Source organism: Diospyros lotus, chromosome 3, assembly GCF_014633365.1.
Source record: "Diospyros lotus cultivar Yz01 chromosome 3, ASM1463336v1, whole genome shotgun sequence".
In the NCBI taxonomy this organism is placed as follows: Eukaryota; Viridiplantae; Streptophyta; class Magnoliopsida; order Ericales; family Ebenaceae; genus Diospyros; species Diospyros lotus.
Window position 1 is genome coordinate 23,358,884 of NC_068340.1, and position 26,485 is coordinate 23,385,368.

General features: G+C 39.4%; 2 protein-coding genes across 5 annotated transcripts in view; one reads left to right on the forward strand and one right to left on the reverse strand.

Moving 5' to 3' along the window:
• Positions 1 to 26,485, forward strand: part of LOC127797103 (uncharacterized) — a 56,451-nt gene that overhangs the window by 2,515 nt on the left and 27,451 nt on the right. For all 4 annotated transcript variants that reach the window (XM_052329639.1, XM_052329636.1, XM_052329638.1 and 1 more), the window contains exons 2-5: positions 11,634 to 11,724; positions 11,840 to 11,924; positions 12,164 to 12,233; positions 12,457 to 12,526. In XM_052329639.1, the coding sequence (XP_052185599.1) occupies positions 11,634 to 11,724; positions 11,840 to 11,924; positions 12,164 to 12,233; positions 12,457 to 12,526 (316 nt within the window). The remainder of the gene's footprint in view (positions 1 to 11,633; positions 11,725 to 11,839; positions 11,925 to 12,163; positions 12,234 to 12,456; positions 12,527 to 26,485) is intronic.
• On the reverse strand, positions 3,358 to 4,203 carry LOC127797104 (uncharacterized). The gene is made up of 2 exons (XM_052329641.1): positions 3,907 to 4,203; positions 3,358 to 3,809 (listed from the first exon to the last, which is right to left on the reverse strand). Exons 1-2 carry the CDS (start codon positions 4,012 to 4,014, stop codon positions 3,408 to 3,410), a joined length of 510 nt encoding a protein of 169 aa, XP_052185601.1. The 5' UTR covers positions 4,015 to 4,203; the 3' UTR covers positions 3,358 to 3,407.

Consider the following 26,485-nt stretch of genomic DNA (forward strand, 5'->3'; position numbering starts at 1 on the left):
AGAAAAACAATAAAGAACACATGTGATTTATCCTGGTTCAGTCCCAAATTATGGGACCTACGTCTAGATTGCTGCAGCCTCTCCCAATCCACTATCTTAAAAACAATCTTTAGGATGATTACAGAGATAATCCCGAATTCTCACTCAGCCCATATACTCTAAAAGCTAATTGGATTCCTTGAAATTACAAAAGCTTATCCCCAACCTTACTCTCAGTCACTCAATCAATCCCAACCCACATGATAGAAATAGAAAACTTCTAAGAATGAGGCTACATTCCTGCCCAACACCACAATCCCTATTTATAGACCATAGGGATGTGAGTTATAACTGCCTAACTGCATGACTGGAAATAACAAACAACTAACTTGGTCAGTCGCCCTTTTAGAAACATGCATTCTAGAAGAATACTCATTCTAACCTTAAAGAAGAAAAACATACAAATTTAGTAGTACAAAATAGCTGTCTACAAATAAAGTCCTAATCTAGTACAAATGTCATAACATCATTCAATGTTATTTGGCATATTTTGTGAATTTATTAGTTGTTTTCTATGAGTTACTTGTCACTATTTAAAGCAAAGTGCTAACTGTTCTGTAGTGTGCTTAGGTGCAAATTCTTTGTTGAGCATTGATATATTCATTTTCAAAGTTATATAAAACAAATTTGAGATTAGTTAGATTATTATAAATAGTTAGAACTGAGAACTAAACTGAACCAATCGAACTTTTATTGGGTCTGGTTGGTTAGGTTATGGTTTAGTGCCAAACCCAGACCAACTCTACCCATGGACACCTCTGGAATAGCTTGTGGTTTTACATGCAAATATCAATCAACTTTGTTAGAGTATCTCACAGCTTTCCACTCTATTCTCTCAACTCAACCAGCTCCCTATCTAACCCAAGAATACACTGATAACAGAGGACATAAAGAAATAACACAATCACACAACAAACAACAAGATTTATCCTGGTTCGGTCTTGAAATCCAAGACCTACATCCAGACTGCTTAGGCACCATTGAAATCCACTATCTTGAAACACCCAAGGGATGATTACAACAAGAACTTAATCCCTCCCGCCCATATACACTGAAAGCTATAGGGAAACTAGGGGAATACAAGCTAAAAATCAGCCACTCCCAACCGCTCGCACTCAATCCCAAATCAAGACAGTAAACCGGAAACAATCCTTCACGATTTCTGGCACACTAAGACTCTACCTAAGACTCCTCACCACGACCCCTATTTATAGGATATAGGGGAGTGGTTTACATGGACTTAAAGATAAAACTAACTAACAGTCGCCTAACAAATTAACAAACTTTAAAACCGGCTGCCACCTTTTAGAAACATACATTCTAGAAGAACAATTAAATCTAACACTAAATCAGGAAATAAAATATGCAGCAATACAAAGTACATGATTACATTTAATCTAATCTAATACAAATGTTACAACAAATTCTCCACCCATTTGCACTTCGATTAGACTTTATCTTCAACCTTGAAACGACCTTCACTTCTAGAATCAACATTGCCCTCTTGGATCTATCTGAAGGATCTTCATGTAGTGTTTAAGCTTTGCTGAAGGGACTGGTTTTGTAAACATATCTGCTGCATTGTCTTCTCCTGCAATCTTGGTTAGAAAAACAGTTTTATCTTCAACAATTTGTCTTATGAAATGATGTCTTACATCTATATGCTTAGTTCTTTCATGATGGGCTTGGTTTTTGGACAAATGTATGGCACTTTGACTATCACACATCAAAGTTGTTTTGACATCTACACCTAGGAGCTCACTAACTAGACCCTTAAGCCACATAGCTTCTTTTATAGCATTAGCTACAGCTATGTATTTAGCCTTTGTGGTGGATAGAGCTACCACATGCTGCAAGCCTGACTTCCAACTAATTGTTGAATTCCATAGCTGAAATACATAGCCTGTTATTGATCTCCTTTTGTCTAGGTCGACAGCATAGTCGGCATCTGAGAATCCTAAGATGCTTGCTTTATCTCCTAATTTAGCTCCACCATAGGTTAAAGCATTTCTTATAGACCCTTTAATATATCTAAACATCCATTTCACTGCCATCCAGTGAGATTTCCTTGGATTTGCCATAAATCTGCTAATGACACTCATTCCATGCGCTAAATCAGGGCGAGTGCATACCATGCTATACATGATGTTGCCTACAGCACTAGCATATGGAATATGATCAATTTCCCTTTTCTCTTCCTCAAGATTAGGAGACTGACCTGAGGATAATTTAAAATGGGCAGCAAAAGGCAGGCTGACTGCCTTGACTTTAGCCATACCAAATCTAACTAGAAGCTTTTCTAAGTAGGATTTCTGAGAAAAATATATCTTCCTATGGAGCTTATCTCTTAAAATTTCCATTCCTAGGATTTTCCTAGCTTCCCCTAGCTCTTTCATTTCAAATTCAGCCCTCAATTTACCCTTGAGAAGCTGGATTTCTTGAGAAGATTGACTTGCTATGAGCATGTCATCTACATAGAGCAATAAGTATATGGAAATACTAGAAGAGATATGTTTGAAATAGATGTAACAATCAAATGAACTCCTAAAATACCCTTGGCTTAACATAACCGAATCAAATTTTCGGTACCATTGCCTAGGGGACTGCTTAAGTCCATATAAGGACTTTTTAAGCAAGCATACTTTCTCCACCTCTCCCTTAGCTTCAAAACCTTTCGGTTGACTCATAAAGATCCTTTCTTCTAAATCCCCATGGAGAAAGGCTGTGGTGACATCCATTTGCTCAAGATATAAATTCATTTGAGCAGTGATGGCTAGGAGAATTCTTATAGAAGTGTGCCTCACAACCGGGGAGAACACTTCATTAAAATCAACTCCCTGAATTTGAGTGAATCCCCTTGCCACTAGTCTAGCCTTAAACCTAGGCTTGGATTTATCTCCTGCTCCCTCTTTAATTTTATATAGCCATTTGCAGCCTACCACACGTTGCCCTTTTGGTTTTTCAACCAATTCCCAGGTGTGGTTCTTATCTAGAGATGCAATTTCAGATCTCATGGCTTCCTGCATCTTTAGAGGCCATTGCCTCTTCATAGGTAAGAGGCTCTTCTCCTATGGATTCAGCTGCACTATTAAAGGCAGTGTTCTAAAAGGCGCTAGGCGCTAGTCGGGCGCCTAGGCGGGGCCTAGGCGGCGACTTGGAAAATAGTGTTTTTTTTTTAAATTTTTTGATGCAATTTGATATCAAGTAAACCAAAGTTGGAATAATAAGTGAAATAATGAATTTAAACATTAAAAAACTTTAAAAACAAACTGTTGTAGATTAGTACTGAGGTCAAGATGACAAAAACAACAATAATACAACATAAACATTAAATCATATATGAAGAATCTAAGTAATATCTAGTTATCTTAGTGGATTTCTTCTTCTTCCTCTCCATATTCTTCTAGCACACGATCTTCATTAGACTCAAAATCAAATTCATGATGCTCTTGTTTATCTTCTTCTTCTGATTGAAAATCATCTTCATGAAGTTCTCTCATCCTAGAACTTCTTCGAGGTTGAAGCATGTTGTCTGCTCCAGAAGCTTCACCAACCATTTCCCAAGTGAGCCCCATACCAGGCTCAATTTCTTCATCATCTTCTCCATTAACGATCCATCCTTGTGCATTACTAGCATCACTAGCAAGTAGCACATCAACATTCCTCTCCTTCTCCCTTTTTTGCTTGTTCATCAGTTTTGCATTAAATTGGACAAAGACTAGATTGTTCAATCGATTAACATCTAGTCTATTTCTTTTCTTCGTATGTATCTACATGAAGAAAATGAAAGCAATATCAATAATTCAATATAAATGATAGATAACTAATTGATTAAAATATTGAAAACACTTTAAAATATGCACTAACCCCTTCAAAAGTACTCCAATTTCTTTCACAACCGGATGAACTACTAGTTAACGAGAGGATCCTTCTCGCCATTCGTTGCAAGTTTGGTGTTTGATTTCCATAAGTCATCCACCATTTAACTACATAGGTTAAACAAATTTGAAATTTATACACTAAACTAATATACGATAGAAACTAAAAAAAAAAAAGTCCTAAGGATTAAAGGAAGGAATTTTATACCTGGGTTATAATTATCATCATTTGTTGCACACCCTTGAATTGCCCATGAATTTCCAAAAACTCCTTCTTTGCAAGTATATTTTGGCAACTCAACATTTAAAATATGCCCTTGCATGCGATCATCACCATAAAAAAACATCTCCACAGCATTAAAAAACCCATTCATCAGTTCATTATCAAATTGCATATCCATATCTTTGAACAAATAATATGGATTCAAAAGGTAAGCCGCAAAATGCAATGGACTATCTAGCCTATCTTTCACTCTTGCATCAATAATTTCCATAATAGGCAAATAGTTCTTTTTAAGATTGTTTAGGGCCTCCTTAATATCCTTTTTTGCCTGATTAATCTCTCCATATAAAAAGCCCATAGAAGGCTTCTTATCTGCATCAACAATTCGAAGCACCTTCACCAAAGGTGCAAAAACCTTAAGACATATAGTCACACCATTCCAGAAAGCAATGCTTAACACAGTTGCATAGGCTACTTTCCCTTTAACAGTCTTTGACCACTTGCACTCCTCCCACTCAGAGCTAGTAAACATTGCCCTCAATTGGCTCTTTTTCTCCATTAAACTTTGTAGAGTAAGGAAAGAAGAAGCAAATCTAGTGACACCGGGTCTCACTATATCCCTCTTCTTTGTAAATGACCTCATTAAGGATAAGGTCTTATGATGTGCATAAATAAAGATTGTCAAACTCTTGGCTTGATCAATGACTTTTTTGTACCTTGGCAGTTTTCCAATGCTTTCAAGCATTAAATTGATGGTGTGAGTAGCACATGATGTCCAAAAGATATTGGGTCTCTTCACCTTCAATAACTTTGCCGCTCCCATATTGTTGGCAGCATTGTCAGTTACCACTTGGACAATATTTTGTGGCCCAACTTGCTCAATGCATTTGTCCACATACTCAAAAATGAGTTCACTTGTATGTGCCTCCTCTGAAGATTCTTTAGAAGAAAGGAAAACAGTACCTGCATTAGAATTAACACATAAGTTCATGATGCTCCTTCTTTTTCTATCACTCCAAGCATCTGTCATAATGGAGCACCCATTTCTTGCCCACTCTTCTTCATGCTTCTTTAACAAACCTTTCATCCTGTCAACTTCCCCCTTTAGCAACGTTTCCCTCAACTGGTATTGACTAAGAGGATTGAAGCCTGGCCCAAATTGACCAACTGCCTCAACAAACAACTTGAAACTGTCATTATCAATGGCATTGAAAGGAATACCGTGCTTATAGACCCACCTAGCATAATATTCACGGACTGTCTGTGTCCTCTCTTTAAAGAGTGCTTCATTGATATTTTGTTGTCTTTGTGTCATTTTTACACTTGAACCAGCTTCAGGGCTGATGGAGCTTGCAAATTTATCCATAGGGCCAAGTGTGCGGGGTGGGTTATTACTCCCTAATTCTTGCAATTCATCATCGCCATTCCCTTCCCCCTTTTCAGAAATATTGACTGTTGATCTCATCAGATCTTCTTCCTTTTTCTTATTCTTCTTTTTATTCCTTGCCTCCTCAATTGCATTCTTGCATTTGGCTCTATCATCTGGAGAAGCTTTTGGACATGCAAACACATTTCCAGAAATGTGGCCAATGTGTTCTTTAACTCGGTAAACACCGCCAGACATCACCTTACTGCATAACTTGCATTTGACTTTGTCCATATTCTTGGGATCAATTAGCATCCCATACTCCCACCCCACATCATTTGACTTCCTTTTAAGAATTGAGACGGTAGCGGACGATGCTTCCGTACTCCCCGTTCCAGACATCACTTAAACTGAACAAAATCAAATCTGAAAATCATGTGGAAGTCAAAATCAAATGTGAAAATCATGTGGAAGACAAAATCTGAAAATCAAATCTGAAAATCATTGCTAACAGCCTAACACAAATCTGAAAATCAAAGCTAACAACCTAACATAGGAACTTAACATTGCTAATAGCCTAACACAAATCTAAAACTGAAAATCAAAATCATGTGGAAGATAAAATCTAAAAATCAAATCTGAAAATCGCTAACAGCCTAACACAAATTTGAAAATCAAAGCTAACAGCCTAACACATGAACTTAACATTGCTAATGCTAACAGCCTAACAGATTCCAAGTAGAATCATAATCAGGATGATCTTTCCAATGGATTAAGAACTTTCAAACCTCTCCATCCCTGGTAAAATAATTAGCAAATAGCATTAATTTTATCTTTGTGCACTGAATTTACTGGTAAAGGTAATGCAATGTAAGTTTGGGTAATGAAGTCTAGTTTGTGTTAAGGAGGTTCAATAAGAATCAATGAAAGGATCATCAGGTGACTTATCAAGGAAAAGAAAAAAAGAGAGAGAGGCTAACACAAATCTAAAAATCAAAATCATGTGGAAGACAAAATCTAAACATTGCTAGTGAAAGACATGGTTAATAAATCTGAAAATCATAGATGATGGTTAATAAATAGTTTTAAATACATAGTACATACTGTTAATGATGCTTGAAGGCGGCGGACTGAGAGAGAAAGGGGCTCGGCGGTGGCAGAACACAGAGGAGAGGCGGTCGGCGGTGAGGGACGCGGTCGGCGGCCGGTGAGAGAGGCGGTGCGGTGGTCGGTGAGAGAGGCGACCAGTAAGAGAGGCGACCAGAGAGGTTGCTCGGTGAGAGAGGCGGTGCGGTGAGAGAGGCGGCCAGACAGGTTGTCGTTCCAGCGAGCAGCGGCGGCGGGTCTGGCGACGGCGAGGAGGGGAGCAACCGGCGACTTACCAAGATGAGACAACGAGAGGCGAGAGAGAGAGGAGGGGGGGAAATCTGAAAACGAAATGAAATGCAAACCCTAAAAACGATCTACGCGCTTAGCTGAAGAAAAGTGTGGGGGGCGGAGGCCTAGGCGGTGGCCACCTAGGGCTGCGACTGGCGGCTAGGCGGCTGCCTCGGCCGCCTAGGCGCGACTGGAACCGCCTAGTCGGGGGGCCGCCTCCCCCAAAAGCGCCGTGGTTGGCGGCCGCCCAGCGCCTAGGCGGCCGCCCAGCTCGAGTTTTAGAATACTGATTAAAGGCATAAGCTACCAGGTCTGAGAAGCCATACCTTTGGGGAGGTCTAGGGATCTAGGCTGCCTATCTCGAGCCACATTGTATCTATCAGGATTTGTAGGTTCTCTAAGGCTTGAGTTTGCTTCACTGTCACCTTCTTCTTCTTCTACTTGAGAGGATCCTTGGTCTTGGTCTTGATTGTCTAAAGGTTCATGATCAAACTGCTCATAATCTATGGTTTCTTGGGACAGATTTGGGATTTCACTTGGGATCTCCACCTGAACAGATTTATCAGGTTCTTTCTGATTTTGTTGAGGCTCATTACTTCCTAATTTTATGGTAGAATCTTCATCAAAGATTACATCTCTTGTAACTATGGTTCTAGGTCCATCTAATTCTAAGGTCCATAGTTTGTAACCTTTAACGCCTGATGGGTAACCAATAAAGATGCATTTCTTAGTCTTAGGTTCTAGCTTACCTTGCTTTATATGAGTATATGCTAGACAACCGAATACTCTAAGATGGGCTAAGCTAGGTTTATGGCCGGTTCACTTTTCATAAGGAGTTTGAAGGCTGATAGCTTTTGAGGGTGTTCTATTAAGAATATGGGCAGCAGCAGCTATTGATTCCCCCCAAAAAGACTTGGGTAATTGGGCATGAAACAATATACACCTTACCCTTTCCAAAAGGGTCCTATTCATCCTCTCGGCAACCCCATTTTGCTTGGGATTTCCGGGAGCTATAAGATGCCTAATTATACCACCTTCTTTGCACATTTGATCAAACTCTTTATTACAAAATTCCAATCCATTATCGGTTCTAATTACCTTAACTGACCTGCCCTTTTGGTTTTCTACCATATTCTTCCATGATTTAAATGTATCAAAAGTGTTGTCTTTTGATTTTAGAACATATACCCACAACATTCTAGAAAAATCATCTATAATGGATAGGAAATATCTAGAACCTCCATGGGATTCTGTTTGGGCTGGACCCCATAAATCAGAATGTATGTAATCTAGGGGTGCTTTTGAAGAATGGATAGCAGTTTTGCTGAATTTCACTTTGGCTGACTTACCTAGAATGCAGGATTCACATTTAGATAATTCTAGAGACTGCCCAATATCTAAAATACCTTGGTTAGCAAGTTCCTTGAGCCCTTGCTCACTTATGTGTGACATTCTTAGATGCCACAAACTTGCTCTAGATCTAGAATTATTGTTGGCTGCTGAAATTTCACCACATAAAGTGGTGGCTTGCAATAGGTAAATTCCATTCTTTAAAACTGCCTTCATACAAATTAGAGATCCCTTTGAAATTTGAAAAGATCCACCATCACCTTTAAACTTATAGCCATTTCTATCTAGTTCTCCAAGGGAAACCAAGTTTCTCTTTAAATTAGGGACATACCTCACTGAAGTGAGGGTTTTTATGGAGCCATCATGAAGGTTTAATCTAATGTCTCCTAGCCCCGAACCTTACATTCATGGTCATTGCTGAGCAAGACCTTTCCACCATTAATTTCTCTGAAGTTTTGCAACCACAGCTTTCTAGGGGTCATGTGGAAAGAGCAGCCAGAGTCAAGAACCCATTCTAGGCTGTCTGAATGTTCACTAACTATTAGAGCTTCAGAATTGTCATAATCAGAGTCACAACAGTTGGCTCCACCATCTCCTGATTTTTCTTTATCTACTAAGTCTTTCTTTCTCTTTGGGCATAGCCGTTTTATATGTCTTTCTTGCTGGCAATAGTAACATTTTATCGGGCCTTTCCCATTTCTAGACTTAGACCTAGATTTTCCCCTCTTCTTATTTTCCTTTTTAGAGCTTCTGGACCTAACTGATAATGCATCCCCTGAAGAGGTTTTCTCATTCATTTTGAACCTAAGTTCTTTTGAATTTAAGGCACCTATGACATCTTCTAATGAGAGCTTATCTCTACCATGTTGAAGGATGTCTACAAAATTTTCGTAGGATTTAGGCAGAGAATATAGCAGAACTAGGGCCTTGTCTTCCTCTTCATACTTAACTCCTATATTTTCTAAATCTAGGCTTAGTTTATTAAAGTCATCTATATGGTCATGCAATTTCTGGGATTCTTGCATTTTGAAATTAAAAAACCTGGCCTTTAAGAAGAGGCGACTGGACAAGGATCTTTGGAGGTAGAGGTCTTCAAGCTTCTTCCAAATTTCAGCGACTGACTTCCACTTAGAGACTTCCCGAAGGACTTTATCGCCTAGGCTTAGGATCAGGATGCTGTAAGCCTTTTTATTGATCTCCTTCTTGGCCGTTTCTTGTTCCTCAGTCAGCACTGGTACTTCTTTCCCAGTGGCTGCGTCTATTGCTTTAGCTTCTTGCTCCAGCGCTCCTTCGAGTCCTTGACTGCAGAGAAGCGCCACCATCTTTATCCTCCATAAACTGAAATCATTTGATCCATCGAATTTTTCGATGTCAAATCTGGAGGTAGATGGCGCCATATTAGATTCTTGAAGGAAGTGAGATTCCTTGAGTTTCTTGAGAATCTTGATTGCCGAAGTACACTTCTTGGCTCTAATACGAAGTTGTTAGAGTATCTCACAGCTTTCCACTCTATTCTCTCAAGTCAACCAGCTCCCTATCTAACCCAAGAATACACTGATAATAGAGGACATAAAGAAATAACACAATCACACAACAAACAGCAAGATTTATCCTGGTTTGGTCTTGAAATCCAAGACCTACATCCAGACTGCTTAGGCACCATTGAAATCCACTATCTTGAAACACCCAAGGGATGATTACAACAAGAACTTAATCCCTCCCGCCCATATACACTGAAAGCTATAGGGAAACTAGGGGAATACAAGCTAAGAATCAGCCACTCCCAACCTCTCGCACTCAATCCCAAATCAAGACAGTAAACCGGAAACAATCCTTCATGATTTCTGGCACACTAAGACTCTCCTATTTATAGGATATAGGGGAGCGGTTTACATGGACTTAAAGATAAAACTAACTAATAGCCGCCTAACAAACTAACAAACTTTAAAACTGGCTGCCACCTTTTAGAAACATACATTCTAGAAGAACAATTAAATCTAACACTAAATCAGGAAATAAAATATGCAGCAATACAAAGTACATGATTACATTTAATCTAATCTAATACAAATGTTACAACAAACTTGTTTTTATATGGAGCCACCATATTGAGAAACAGAGAAAAATAGCTGACAATCTTATCAATTTATGACCACTTCCAAAACGAAATTAGAACTTCCAGATGTACTTGTAAAATACATCATAACGTAGAATTATTACTTAATTAGGTTACTTAAGAGGAAGTTTTATCTCCTTTTCTATTTTTGGAAAAAGCTAGAGTATTGCATTTCTCCCACTAAAAATATCCTTGAATTTTCGCAACACTAATTCTCCCAGTGTTGGAGAATACTTGATTGAATTGTAGTGAATAAGAACAATACTTCCCTTTCTTGAGACCAACTCCTCATTCATTATCCTCATCGTTTCCTCCATGTGATTTTTCTATCCTTGTTAAAACAACAATATTCAAGACTTCGTCCTCAGGGGGATGGGTAAATTCTTTTGAAATAATATTAATTGACTTGGGTGGTAGTAGAGATTAAGAATATATTTACTTTGAGCTAGGACAATAGAGCAAGTGTCCTCTGTGTCTATACTATTTTGATATGCAATATAATTACTACTGGCCGCACCTTGTGAGTTGAGTGCCTCTTCATTTGCCATTGCAATGGGTAAATTCTTTTGGTATGGTGGGTGGATTTCCTTCTGTAACGATGACCAGACTCACCTATGACTAGTCTCTTCCACAAACTCAACTTTGGTGTCCAAAATCTCTGTAACTGGTTGCCTAGAATGACTTTATCCCCCCTCCCACCCCCCAACACACACACACACAAACACACAAAAGCCCTGAAAACAGTAAAGAAAATACTATATTGTATTGAACTCATTCCCATTTCCTCCCCATTGAAAATTCCTCTAAAATTTCTCAGGTCCATTAGTCGCAGGACCAAACCAACACACTGTTATTGCATTGAAATTTTAACCTTAAGGGTGAAATCAAGAAATTTTAATATGTTTGCAGCTTCTCAAGACTGTCATATCATATATTAAGAATTATTGAATTGAACATATTTCCAATTCAGAAGCATGCTAATATGTACTTTGATTTTATTGAAATACCCAGCCTAAATGTTAAGTTGGTTCACATCTAATGCCAGATCATTCAAGGACACCTTAAGCTACAGTAATTATAAGGTGTTTCACATGCACTTAAAGAGAGATGTATAGTGTGTTTCTCATTATCTGTGTTGCATTCTTTATGATGCATTTTTAACATATCAGTTATATTGATTCTTTTACGGCATTTCACATTCACTCTTTTTGAAATATTAACTATTTTCTCTGTCTGCCATAAGAAAGAGAAACTTTCTTTCCTAATATTGAACATATTTTGCAGGATTATTTTTAGTCCTCTCTGGTTATTTCATGTGGTTGTATCACGAGGCAGATTTTCCTTACCTGCTCCATCAATGCCTCATGATCGGAGGGTATGTACCTGCCATATATCTAATTTCCCAAAGATACACTGGTTGCTTATTTGACTATTTTTTCTCATACTTTAATAAATCTGTTCCCTTAAACTACATACTCTTCCATCAACAGTGGGCACCATTTCATGCTCTCATGGCCACACCATTGCTTGTTGCTTTCGAACTACTCCTATGTATATATCTTGACAGCAGTTATGGTACAGAGGCAGCACCCTTGCTAGTATAATCTTTGGTAACATTTTTAAGCTGTCTATTTTCCAATTTTTGTGTAGGTATTTGCCATGCAGTTGGTAAGTTAAAACATCGCATAAAAACTTTTGATTTTTTCTTATAAAGGTCAATTGAACTTTCCATTATGTGAGATTTTGTTCTTCTCATTCTTCAGATGTTCAAGTCTTTTTGACTCGTTTCATATATGAACTGTAATTTATTGCAGCTTTGAACTTGAAGATTGTCTTTTTGCCCTTTCTGGCATTTGAAGTTGCAATTTTAGTTGATAACATTAGGTGAGTTATTTTCTCCCGTTAGTAGATCTGCATATTTACTCTTTGAGCTACCAAATCTGAAACAATCTTTATATACCAAATAACCTGCATAGTTTGATTTGGGTGCAAATTTTGGAAGATAAGCACCTTCATTTCATGACATGCATTTTGAATGATTTGCATTATTGACTTGCCTATTTCTGAGTGTGTGCTTTAGAATACTAATTGGTTGTTTCTTATTCAGGATGTGTAGAGCTCTAATGCCTGGAGATGAAGAAATCATGAGTGATGAAGCAATATGGGAGACCCTTCCTGTAAGTTAATATGTTTCTGCTCATTGTAGGAGTTTTTTAGAGATGTTACATCTAGGCTTAGTAAATGCATAAAGCGTTCAATTTACTACAGGGACTGTGACCATGTAGTACCAAGTGCCACCAATACTTAGGGACTTCATATCTTCTATTGTTCACCAACTGCGGCCATACTTTTATAATGTATTTGTCATGTAAACTTCTTGGTGAATAAACTGTAGCCACATGCCTGGAATGTCGTGTCTTGCTATTTTGTTTGTTACTATATTGGTACCTCAGTGTCATGACTCATCCAATCTATGGTTCATATACATGCGTTTTACATGACACTAAAAGATTGGAATCATGTATGGTATATGGTCTGAATATTATCTGATGTGGACTGATGAAAAGATCCAAAGAAGAAAGAGAAGAAAGTAGGGGAGGAAGAAGAGAAGAAGAAGCTTGAGAAAGAAGCTAAGAAGAAGCAAAGCAGAGGGAGGGAGATGCATTTTACATGACATTAAAAGATGGAATCATGTATAGTCTATGGTCTGAAGATTATCTGATTTGGGACGATCAAAAGAATCGAAGAAAAAAGAGAAGAAAGTAGGGGGAAGAAAAAGAGAAGAAGCTTGAGAAAGAAGCTAAGAAGAAGCAAAGCTGAGGGAGGGAGGTGTCATTTTCTTTATAGGCAAATTCTATAAAATAAAGTATAAAAGATAACAAGATAAAACCTAAACCAGTTATAAATCTAAAATCTAGTTAAACTAAAAAAATAAATAAATCATGTGATGTCTGTTTTCTAACCATGGTGGAAATTCATGGTCTGAAGGTTACTTTTCATTTTCTCAATGGTTTTTATTATATAAGTGATCGGAACATATTTACTTTAGAATATAACATCGTTCTTTGACAAGGAAACGAAATGCTTCAACCATTTGTTGGAAGTTAATGACGATAGTGCCTATTTAAATGCTTTTAATTTAGCAAGTTAGAGACAGAATGGGCTCATGATATGGGAACAAAGTTGAAGAAAGAAAGAATACATGCTAATTGGAAGAAGTTTAATAATTCATGCACCCAATCTTCATATATAGCCATCCTTTAACAACATTATTGTCAGATTTGTAGGATCTGGCAAGGTAATTTCAATGGTTCTTTAGGAAATTTGGAGGGAAGATTTGAATTAAGGGAGGAAAAGAATAGGAAAGAGGAAGAATGAGAGAGAGAGAGAGAGAGAGAGAGAGAGAGGGAAAAGATCAATCTCATTCACATGATGATCCCCATCCTCTGATATGGATTATTTATAGCCATCCATACATTGTTTTGAAATGTTCAACTTGAAATAACTTAACTTCCATAACTACTAAGTACAAGCAACAGTAGCTGAAAAAAAGACACAATTACAAGACTACCCTTGGGATTGTGACAATTACCCCCCACCCCCAAACCCCGGGAACAACATCTTGTCCCCAAGAAGTTACAAAAGTTGAGCAACCCATGGGAACTGCTTGAGAAGGTCTGGTAGGTACTCCCAAGACGTGTGGTTTGGGTGCAGGTGAGTCCATTGTACTGGCACTTGTATCAGGGGCATTGAATTTTGATAGGTTACCCTGTTCTCCAGTATTGCTAGGGGTTCCACTACAATCGTGAGTCTTCCACAGTAGGAGGAAGATCTTCACTGATGGAATCAGTAGGACCGATTTCTTTCTTTAGTAGTGAAACTAGGAGATGAGGTGTATTCCTACTCTTTCAGGTAATTGCAGTCTATATGCCACTTCCCCAACCTTGGTTGTTACTGAAAAGGCTTATAGTACTTAGGGCTAAGCTTAGTGGTAGGAGCTGTGTCATAGTCCTTGGGGCATGTGACGCAGGATGGAAGCGAAAACAAGGAAAAGAAAAGTCTTTTCGTAACGCATGAACGGGCGTTGCTTGATTATCATTCGAACAGACGAGAAAACCGCTTGGAATCCACCAAGGAAAGAAATCCACTTGGAATCCTCCAAGAAAAGAAATTTGGAATTTTATTGAATGGAAAAGTTGATTACAAACACTAGCTTCTAGGTATATTTATAGTAGGTATATTTATAGTGTTTGGCTTAATCCAAATCTAACTAGTACTTCTAAATAAAATCCAAATAGAATCCTAATTCCAAATCCAACTAGAATCCTAATTCCAATTAGAATCCTAATAGAAATAAGATCCTAATCAACCTAAAACAAGGAAACATACAGTAACAAATAATATTAAAATAAATAAACAGAATATAAATATTAAAACGGAACCCTTAAATGAAGTCTTCGATCTACTCCGCATCATTCCCTTCCACTTCAAAAAAACTCGACCTTGAGTTATAGTCTGGATAGAGTGGCTCGTCATCCTCACGGAACTCATACAAGTCTGCCACGTTGAAGGTACTGGAAATTCCCATGGAGGTTGGCAAATCGAGAATGTAGGCATTGTTGTTGAAAGGGCTGTATTTCTTGGGCTTCAACTTGTTGTAGGTACTGATGGGAAACCTCTCTTTCCTCAAAAACACCATTACTGAATCTCCTTCCTAAAATTGTTTATTTCGATGGTGAGCATCTGCCGCTACCTTATACTTTGCATTCGTTAAATTTTGGTTTCAGTCCGGAGAGAGCAATAATCATGAAAAACTTCTCTCTTTGGGAAATCTATTCGGTGCAGGTCGTAGTAAGAGAAAGAAGAGCATCAAATTCTTGCATGAGTGCATGAACTTTCCCTAGATAAGATTCCATTGATATCTCTTGCTTGAGATTCTTGATATTGGAGACCATAGTATACAAGCATTGGATATCATTTGTATAACACTCTTTGGCTTTCTTCCATACATCGACACAAGTTTCAAAGGGGCGGAGGAGTTGCAAGATTGATGGATCAATGGACTGCCATAGGATGCTGCATAACTGGACATCAACTTGTTCCCATCTAGCTCGATTGGCTGCCGGCACACTTTCAGCTTTTGTGGAAAGATGATCAGCTTGACCTTGTCCTTTGAACCATATTTTGATCGAGGTTGTCCATGAGAGATAGTTGGCAGACCTTATCAACTTGACGGTGGTAATGTTGGCTGTCTCGAGATTGGAGACAATAAAGGGTTGATAGGAAGCAAAGGCATTAGATGCTGAAGCAGACTCACCACAGGTAGGGGTGGTGTTACTGAGGTCAGACATGGCGAGGGTTGCAACTTAGATTTGAAATGGGATGGAAGGAGCAACGAGCAGTGAGTAGCGACAGAGGTTTGCTGAAGCGCCAACGAAGATAGACGACGGATGGGAGTGGATGGCCACGAAACCACTAGGATCGGAATGGACTAAGGGAGACGATTCCAACGGTGGTGATGATGTCGTGATCGGAGCACCAAAGAAGGAGATCAGAGTAAAAACATCTTGGCACACAGTTCTGATGGGTGGCGCGTGACGACGGTAAGGTGGTGGGGCTCTGGGGGTGGGCCAATCTGAGGCCGGCGGACACAACAATGGCGGTGGCGCGAGCAATTGGTGGTCGGAAAAGAGGCTGATGGTTCAGATCTGTGGGAGATTTGAGTGGTTGCAACCGGATTTAAGTGAGGCGCGACCGAATATGAGTGGTGGCGTCTGGATTTGAGTAAGGCGTGGTCGAATCTAAGCGGTGGTGACCGGGATCTGATTGGTGGTGGCATTAGCGGGTAATAGCAACGACGACATCAGTGGTTGGATTTGGGTGATGGCAGCTGGAGACAACATGGATTTGAGTGGATGCGGTCGGATCTGGGTGAACGAGATGGTGGCAGCACCGGCTGAATTTGGGTGCTACTGTGGCGTTGAAGTAGGAGATGGCGTGGCCAGTGGAATGGAAGATGCTTCGGGATATGTCGCTAGAGGTGGATAGATTTAGGATTTGGATACTGCTGGAGAAGGATACACAGCGACGACTTAGGGTTTTCTTACTAGTGGCTCTGATACCATGTGAAAATTTAGAGAGAGAGAGAGAGAGTTTTTAGGAATTTCTCTTCTAATCAACTAAAAGAGTGTACACCTATATATACACATACCATGGCATAATCATGACATAAGCCATGACATAATACTAACCTATGGCAAAAGCCATGACATAATAACAATTATCTTTATATACAACTCAACATATCTTGGATCTTTCTCTAAACTTACTGCACAGATTAGCCACAAACTCCATATTGTTCTACTCCTGCTCCATCCTTGAAACCACGCATCTCCTATATCATCTAAATATGCGGCCTCTATTTTCACCTTCCGTCCTTTTAAAACTCGATACTAGTAAAAAAATCTCCCACATCTTCAAATCCACCATCGGGGTTGAACGCTTTCAAATGTCGGTATCTCCATCCTGGGTATTGGGAGGTTTATAGGTCCTCCTCCAATTTCCCTTGCCGCCATCTCCCCTTCCGATTCTACTTCTTCCTCGGATTCTAGAGGATCAATAGCTCTCGGTCGATTCCTCAACGTTGATAGGATCGGAGCTGTGGTTGATCTTGGGGGAAAATCCAATGGCAGGGTCATGTTTTGCTGCGGGAGAACAGGCTTAGAGTGGCACTCAATTGCTGGCCAAGGCTAAGGCTTGAGAATTCCTTCCTCGGGCCGGTCATTGTTTGCTCTAATGTCATTAGTGCCTCTCAAGTTGCCGCATTTTTAGCTCGACTACAACTTACCTTTTCTTGAGTTTGTCTAATTTCGATCTCCATGGCCTCCAACTGATCTTCCACTTACTCTTGGTTTTGGTGGATCCCTACCTCCATTGCCTCCAACTTGGTCTCCCACTGCTTCGTCTGTGTTCCTTCCGCCATCCTTTACCTTCGGATTTGAAGGTGTCTTCGAGAATCGACTGGCAAGAACTAATCACGATTGGATCTCAATTTCCAGGCCTGGGATTGCCTCGTTTTGATACCAATTGTCAGATCTGAAGGATTTAGCAAGGTATTGGAATGGTATTTGAGTGTTTTTTTGGGGAAATATTTGAATTAGGGAGGGAAAAAAAGTGAGAGAGAGAGAGAGAGAGAGAGAGAGAGAGAGGGGGGGGGGGGGGGGGGGACATAAAATCTCATTCATGATGATCCCCATCCTCCAATATGGGTTATTTATAGCCATTCAGACACAGATCTGGAGTGTTCCTCCAAACGACCTAACTGCCATAACGGCTAGGCCCCACATCAATAACAATCAAAAGAAATGAAGAAAAGACTCAATTACAATAATGCCCCGAGGACAGTGACAACTTCCCCCCTCTTGAACCACTTCTTGTCCTCAAAAAGTTATATAAGTTGGGCTACCCGTGTGAATCGTTGTAGTAAGTCTGGTAGATACTCCTGCGACGTCTGGTTAGCGTGTAAGTGGGTCCATTAGACTAGGACTTGGATTAGGGGTGCTGAGTTATGATAAACCACACTTCTCTTCAGTATAGCTAGGGGCTCTTCTATGTTTAGCTAATTTGTTGAACTGGAGGGCAAGGTTGAGCTAGCTGAATTCATAGGACTGAGGCCTTCCAATACCTTGCTAGATCCTTCAGACCTGACACTTCGAAGAAAAATTGCTGTTGGAATCTCTTTACCTTTAGATAGACCTTGTCATCTACTTCAAAAGTTTGCTAACTTCTGTTTCATCTACCTGTTGTTTCATTCTTTGCTGTGCCAAGGTAAGTTCCCTCTTGATCACTTGTAGGGTTTCTACCTTTACCTTAGGTATTGATCCATCGAGGTCTTTGTTGTAGTATAGTGCATGATTGTAGGAACTAAGTGAGCTTGTATCCAAAAAGAGCTTCAAAAGGAGATCTTTTAAGGGAGGTGTGGAAGTTAGAATTGTACCACCACTGTGCCAGAAGCAACCACTTATTCCAACCTTTCAGCCTAGAGAAGCAAAGACATCTGAGATAGGGTTCTAGGCATTGGCTCACCCTTTTTGTTTGTCCATCGGTCTCTGGGTGATAGGCCGTTGATAAGTTTCCTTGAATAATTCTCTCCAAAATTGGCTAGTAAATATTTTGTCCCCATTAGAAATTATGGATTGGGGTAAGCCATGTACCTTAAACACCAAGTCTATTAGTTTCTGTGCCACTTCAGGGGCTGTGAACAGGTGTGCCAAGCTGATGAAGTAACTAAATCTGGTTAGCTTATCCACTACCACCAATATAGTGTCATGGCCCTCTAATTTCAGCAAACCTTCCATGAAATCCATTGAAATCTGCTCCCATGCTTGATCTGTTATGGCTAGGGGTTGGAGCAAGCTCAAGTAAGTTACCTGTTCATGTTTGCATCGTTGGCAGGTGGCACACTTCAATACATACTATGTCACATCTCTTTTAAGTTCGGGCTAATAGAACAACTGCCTCACTTGGTGATAGGTCACGTTCCAACTCGAATGTCCCCTTAATGGTGAGTCATGCAGTGAGTGTAGGATCCTTTCCTTAGGTTGGGCATCCTCCCTAATCACCAATCTCCTCGTATATTTGAGAAGCCCTGCTGTCAAGGTATAATTTCTATCACCTTGTGGCTGCACAACCAATTGAGCTAATATATCTTTGATCCATTACCCTCCTGGTAGTATCTCCATTTGTCAATAGCAAGTAGCACTGCAATTAGTTCTTTGTCATATTTGCTTAGTCCCGCAAGTGTTTTGGGGCTAAGGCTTGGCTGAGGAATGCCACTGGTTTGCCTTCTTGAACTAGTACATCTCCTACCCCTGGCTCACAAGCATCTATTTCTAAGGTAATGGGCTTTGAGAAATTGGGTATAGCTAGTATAGGGGCTTGTGTCACAGCTGTTTTCAGTGTCTGGAATGCTTCTTCTGCCTCAGTGTTCCAATCGAAATTATTTTTCTTAAGCAAATCAGTCAATGGCTTGTTTATAATCCCGTACCTTCTGATGAGCCTTCTATAATACCCGGTCAAGCCAAGGAAGCCCCTAAGCTCCTTGATTGATTGAGGTCTTGGCCAATCCAGCATTGCTGCAATCTTCTTAGGGTTTGTACTAACCCCTTTGTTAAAGCATTTGTTCTAGATTAGAGCTTGTAATATGAAGGGCATTTTATGTAATATGTTTGCTGTTATGTTTCTAGAAGGTTTTATTATTTTTCTTCTAGGGCTGACCGAGAGTTCTTGTAACTGTTTTTGGGCAGTCGGTCAGGCTAAAGTCTCCCGCCTTATATGCTTATAAATATAGGTCGTGGGGAAGACTTTAGGGTATGCTTTTCTTTCACGGGTTAGTGATCTGTCTTGGGATAAGATTAAAGCAAAGAGGAAGAGGGTATATCTTTCTTGTATCAACTCAATATAGCTTTCAGGTTTTTGGGCTAGGTGTGAGTTGAGTTTGAGTGCTTTGTAATCTGGTATTATCTTTCAAGATAGTGGAGATAGTGGAGGCGAAAGCCAAGCTGGATGTAGGTCTTTCTTAAGACCGAACCAGGGTAAATTCTTGTGTGTTTGTATGTTCTTGACTGATTCTTGATTTGGTTTCTGGTTGCTGGTCACTTGCGAATTAAGGAGTGATTTCGTTTGAGTGTTTTAAATGATCCTATAAGGGTGAGATCTCGGTTAACACCCTTCCCTGGTGATGATATGGCCTAAATACTCCACTTAGGTTTCAGCAAAGGTACACTTGGACCTCTTAAAAAATAATTGATTAGATTTGAGGATCTCAAATGTTATTCTAAGATGAGTTATATGTTGGTCCAGGTTTGGGCTATATATGGGGATGTCATAAAAAAATACAAGGATAAATTTCCTCAGGTAGGGTTCAAAAATGTGATTCATCAAGTCATGGAATGTGGCTGGGGCATTAGAGCATTAGTCAAGTCAAATGGCATAACTAGGAACTCATAATGCCCTTGATGGGTTTGAAAGGATGTCTTGGGACTGTTTGTGGGGTTCATCTAGATTTGATGGTATGTGGAGGTTAAGGTCCAATTTGGAAAAGATTGTGGCTTCGGTTAGTTCATCCAATAGGTCCTCAATGATAGGAATGGGGAATTTGTTTTTGACTTGTGGAAGCATGTAGCATTTGAGTAGCAGCCTTTTACTTATGCTTGATGATTGATAACTGTAATGTTTATTTGTGCTGCTGTGTTGTTATTATAAGTGGTTGTTTGTTAGTTAGGCTGTTAAGGCAGGTGAGTTGTGTATAAGTGCAGCTACGTGCTCTATCTCATGTATCTTTGATTACATTCTTATTTTCCAGAAAGTTGTGTGAGTTTCTTTCTCTTCATTTCTCTCCTGTGCTCTTCTTCTCTCGTGCCCTAGGGTTTCATTACATGGTATCAGAGCCATAGTTCTACCTTGATTGCCTCCAATCTAGCTCTCAGCTCTTCCTCTTCTCCACCACCTCATTCCTCTTCTTCCTTGTCATCCGCTTTGCAATCAGATTTTGTGACGGTGGCTAAGGCTTTTAGTTTCATTCCAATTAAGCTGGATTCCAGCAATTACATTTTTTGGAAGGCTCAGATTCTTGCAACAATTTGAGCGTTTGATTTGTTGCCATTCCTTAACAAATCACCACCTCCGGTGAAGTATTTGGCAGATCCAGAGGTAGGCGAGGCTGGATCTCCTTTGGTCAATCTTGATTTACTTGAATTGGATTAGATTTGACTAGTTGCTGCTTGGATGACTATTTTCTACCATTGATAAAGAGGTATTAGCATAGCTAATTCATTGTGAATCATTTGCAGAGGTATGGTCTTCTTTGGAAAACCTCTATTCTCGACAAACTATAGCTAACTCTTTTCAATTGAAGCAGCAATTGAGGTTTATTAAGAAAAATTCACTTTCTGTAATGATTACATCTTAAAAATCAAGATGATAGGGCATGCTTTTGCAGCCATTGGAGAACCTTTGAATGATAAGGATCTTTTGCTTGCTATTCTAAATGGTTTGGATCATGAGTATGAGAGTGTTGTTAGTCTCATAACCTATCAAATGGATGATATTGATTTAGAGAAGGTGCAATATCTGTTGTTGATGCATGAGTAGAGGTTAACAACAAAAAATTTGCCACAATCTTCTACTAATTTTGATTCTGTTATGTTTTCATCTATGAATGTTATGTGGCATCATATTTGTCGAGGAATGGTAGTGGATCTGTGAATAATGGAGGTGGTTATGCTCCAAGGCGTGGTGGTTATGTGAACAGAGGAGGCAAAGGTCGGGGTAGAACATTTGGTAGGAGAATTTATTGTCAGCTATGTGGGAAACCAGGGCACTTTGTAGATAAATGTTATCACAAGTTTGATATAAATTTCCAATGAACACCTAACCAAGGGTTTGGAAGATCTAATAATGTTGTTCAGTCAAATTTGAGAGTATATATGGCCTTCTTTAGTGATTCTAACGAAACCTACATGAGTGAAATAAGATTAGTACAAGGGGCTCACTACAGTAACCTTTCTTAGCCTTCAGAAAACTGTCTCAATCCTCTTTGCCAGACCCCTCATGGTTTGTTGATTCTGGAACAACAAATCACATCACTTCTAATCTCAACAACCTGTCCTTGCATGCTCTTTACAATGGTGTTGATAAAGTGGCCGTTGGGAATGGTAAGAAACTTCCTATCTCTAATATAGGTCTTGGTCAATTCTACGTACAAATCAAACCTACATCCATTATTTCACTGCCTAATGTTCTTCATGTTCCTATTATCATAGTTCTGAAAGGCGCGAGGCGCAGCGAGGCGCAAAGGGTCCTGGAGCCTGAGGCGCGAGGCGCGCCTTTGCGAAGCGAGGCGCACCTTTTAGAAAAAAAAACTAAAAATCTTGTAAAATCATAAAAAACTATCAAATTATCAATAATAACACATGCATATCATTAATGTTTCATTATCTTCAAATTCTAAACTAACAACATCAAAGTTAATTCATTCATCATACAATTTCTAAACTAGAAACATCATCAAAGTTCAAACTTAAAGTCTCAAACTCAAACAAGTACCAACCATCGTGCAAAGTTCTAAACAAACATATAAACACTACAAGTCCACAATCAATAAAGAAGTTTTAATCATCATCATCATCATACCCTTCACCAAATTGAAAATTATCATCTTACGGTGCCATATTTTGCTCATCCTTGATTCCTTGTTATTTTTCTTCTTTTGCATGTGCTCTCCAATCTCTTGTTTTATTGATGGAGGACATTTTGGAATAGCTTTAGTATTCTCCACAATCAATAAACACTACAAGTCCACAATCAAGAAAATGCTTTCATTTTGAAAAATGCTATTTTTCTAGGTTTGGAAGATTAGCGCATTTTTTTTAAGTCTGGAAGATTAGGGCATTATAAGGAGACATATAAGAAAATGTTTTCATTTTGAAAAACTAACTCTCGGTATTTTGATAGTTAATATTCATTGTTGTTAAAATGATTTTTAATGAATTTTTCAAGAAATAGTAGGTATGTATTTTGGGGGTGGTAAAATCGCTAAATCCTGAATTTGTACTAAAATCAAAATTCTATTTTCTTATTGTTATGGATTTTGATTTTTTAGATATTTTTATTGAATCCAAATGGGGGGTACTTTCTTATTTACATTTATGTATTAAAGTAAATGGAAGGTAAAATATAAATAAAAGAAAATGTGGACATTTACTTAAACTAAAGAAATGTAAATAAGTAGTGATGTATACATGCTGAAATTGAGAAGAGGGGATGCTGGAGAGGAGAGAAAGAAATGATGCAGGCAGGTTGCAGGCGCGGTTTTCATGAGGCGCGCCTCAGCGCCTCACCTTGCAAGGCGCGCGCCTTGCAGAAACCGCCTCGCCTCAGCCCAGGCGAGGCGCCAAACTGGCGCCTTAAGGCGCCTTGCGCCTAGGCGCGAATAACTATGCCTAGTATGAAGAAAAACCTAATTAGTGTTTCACAACTTACTCGTGATCATAATGTTGTGGCTGAATTTCACTCTAATTCTTGTTTGATCAAGGACAAGGGTTTTGGGTTGGTGTTACTTCAAGGACACCTTAAGGATGAGCTTTATTGGCTGGTTCCAACATTTGATCATGCTGCTCACAGCAGCTTGACCCAATCCATCAAGCCTGATTTGTTTGCTAATTGTGATTTTTCTTTGAATAAATGTAATAGACATGACTCATTTTGTCATGAGCTGTCGCATTGTGTCAATGTAGCCCAAAATGCTAGTGTGTGCCAGCAATGGTATGCAAGGTTAGGGCATCCATCTTTCAATGTATTACAATCTGTTTTGAATAAAATTCATGTTCCTTGTTCTTGTTCAACCCTTTCTTTTTGTGATTCATGTAAACTTGGAAAACTGCATTCGCTTCTATTTACTGATTGTGAAATCAAGTCAAATAAACCATTGGAATTGGTATATTCAGACCTTTGGGGTCCTTCTCCTGTCATGTTTACTGAAGGATATAGATATTATATTGTCTTTGTGAATGCATACACTTGTTAGTTTCAAATGATGGCAAATATATCCTAAGAGGGGGGGTGAATTGGGATTTGTATAAATTTTTCGATAATTTAAACACCGATTTATGGCAAAGAACTATGTTTCGAAATATAGGGGTGAATGTTTCGAAATAAACCTTTCTGTTAAGTAGGTTTCGAAACCTACTATATATGTTTCGAAATATACCTTTCTGTTTTGGGTTGATTCGAAACTTTTAGCTTAGAATTTCAAAGAAATGACTTTGGTTAAGATGCTTTCTTCAAAAAGGAGTTCGCCAAAGATGCTTGAGATTAAAGATAGGTTTACATATACTTATGCTTCAAAGAAAATCTATTTTAGCTTTTGAAAACGATCCTTTTGAAAGTTTGAGCAATAAGTTGTAAGCAAGCAAACCTATAAAATGAGTGCACACGAGATTTATAGTGGTTTGACACCTCACCTAGTCCACTACCTTCAAGTCTTCTCACTTGAAGGATTTTCAAACCTAATCACTTTCACTAGTGATCAACAACAAGGGTTTTAGCATGGTTCACCCTAAAACCCTTTACACAATGAGTTTAATGGCTTAACTCAAACCTTACAACAATCAACAAGATAAATAAAATTTATCTTTACAGCCCAATGAATTTACAGCAATGAAATGCCTTACAATGGTTATACAAACCTCTTAGCTTGAGGTGAGGAGAGTTGAACTATATGATACTTCTTGTTTTCGACTTGTCTCTCCTTTACACACCACGATGTATGTTGATCTTCTTTGAAAGTGATAGGATATTGATAATCGAAAGGAATTGCAAGACTGGAAATTAACAAAATGAAAAAAAAGTGGACATTCGAGAGGTCCACGCTCTCCCTCTATATTCACCAGAAAATTCCTCCCCTTCTACTCTATTTGCTTCTCTATTTATAGGAATCTATTGCTCACATGCCCCCCCCCCCCCTCCTTCTTTGCTCTTCCCATTCTACCCCTTAAATGAATTTGTTATCTGCACATGCACCAATTGGCATTCTCCCATTTCAATATCCCTATTCTGCCTTTAATGTTATGGGTTGCCTATCAATACTCCCCCCACGAAACTCACCTTGTCCTCAAGGTGAAAAACAGGGAAGTGTTGTAGGGTTCCCAGGTGGTCTAGGACCAACTTGGGCTTGGAGTATGTGAATCTTGTCTTCAATTTGCTGAGTTGTCTCCATGATTTGCGTTAGACCTGATGGCTATAACACCCTAACTTCTGCCTTGATTTCTGGCTTCAACCCGTTAACAAAGAGGCCTTCCAGTATGCCCTCTAAAACTTCGCCCACCGGGGCCGCCAAAGTCTCAAAGAGGAGGCGGTATTCCCGGACGGAGTCACCCTGCCTGAGGGCCAAAAGCCTCTCCTTCATTGATCCCTCCTGGGAAGACCGAAATTGTTTACGTAGGTGGATCTTCAACTACTCCCAACTTCTTACTCGTCGCCTCCTTTGCTCCCACTGGAACTGCGACAAAACTGCTCCTTCAAAGCATAAGGCCGTTGACTCCAACTTCTCTGCATCGGACAGCTGGTTCACAATGAAGTAGCGCTCAACCCGAAAGACCCAGCCATCTGGATCATTTCCCTTAAAGGTGGGTGTTTCTAGGCGTCTCCCACGGTACTCCTGCCTTCCGACACCATCGAGTTAGTTGCCCCCTTCGCCACTTCTCCCTCTAGCTACCGGCGTTCCCTCCATTGACAAGGGTGAACCTGCAAGTTGGTCTCCCTCATCTCGCTTCCCCTTCCTCTCTCTCTCTTGCTCATCCCATCGCGGCATTAATAGGTAGAATTGTTCCATCATCCCTGCCATGCTCTTTTTGATATTTTTCACCTTCTTAACTTCAGCCATCACCGATTCTAGACCCTTCTGTAAACCCGCCATACCTCCAGCTCGCCCATTCTTTCAGAAACAGTCCTCCCCATGGATCGATCACTCTGATACCAAATGATAGGATACTGATAATTGAAAGGAACTGCAAGACTGAAAATTAACAAAATGAAAAGAAAGTGGACATTCGAGAGGTCCACGCTCTCCCTCTATATTCACCAGAAAATTCCTCCCCTTCTACTCTATTTACTTCTCTATTTATAGGAATCTGTTGCTCACATGCCCCCCCCCCCCCCCCCCCCCCCCCTTTTGCTTTTCCCAATCTACCCCTTAACTGAATTTGTTATTTGCACATGCACCAATTGGTCTTCTCCTATTTCAATATCCCTATTCTACTCTTAATGTTATGGGCTGCCTATCAAAAAGCTTAATCAAAATCTTTTGTTCACCACTTGTGTATTGTCTCTTGTATCTTGTGTGTATGTATTCTGATATGTTGAAGTTTGTCTCGAGTTTTGTCCTAAAAGATAGCAGAACCGGAAGGAGTATAAAAGAGTAGTTTTGGCTGAAGAAATTAGGCAGCTTGGGGTTAAGTGTAATTAGTACATTTTGTTGGGGTTAATATGTAATTTCCCTAAGTTAGTTAGTTGCCTAAGTGTGTCTGCCTCCTCTATAAATAAGAGGGCAAGGCAGCAGTCTAATAACTCCTCTCTCT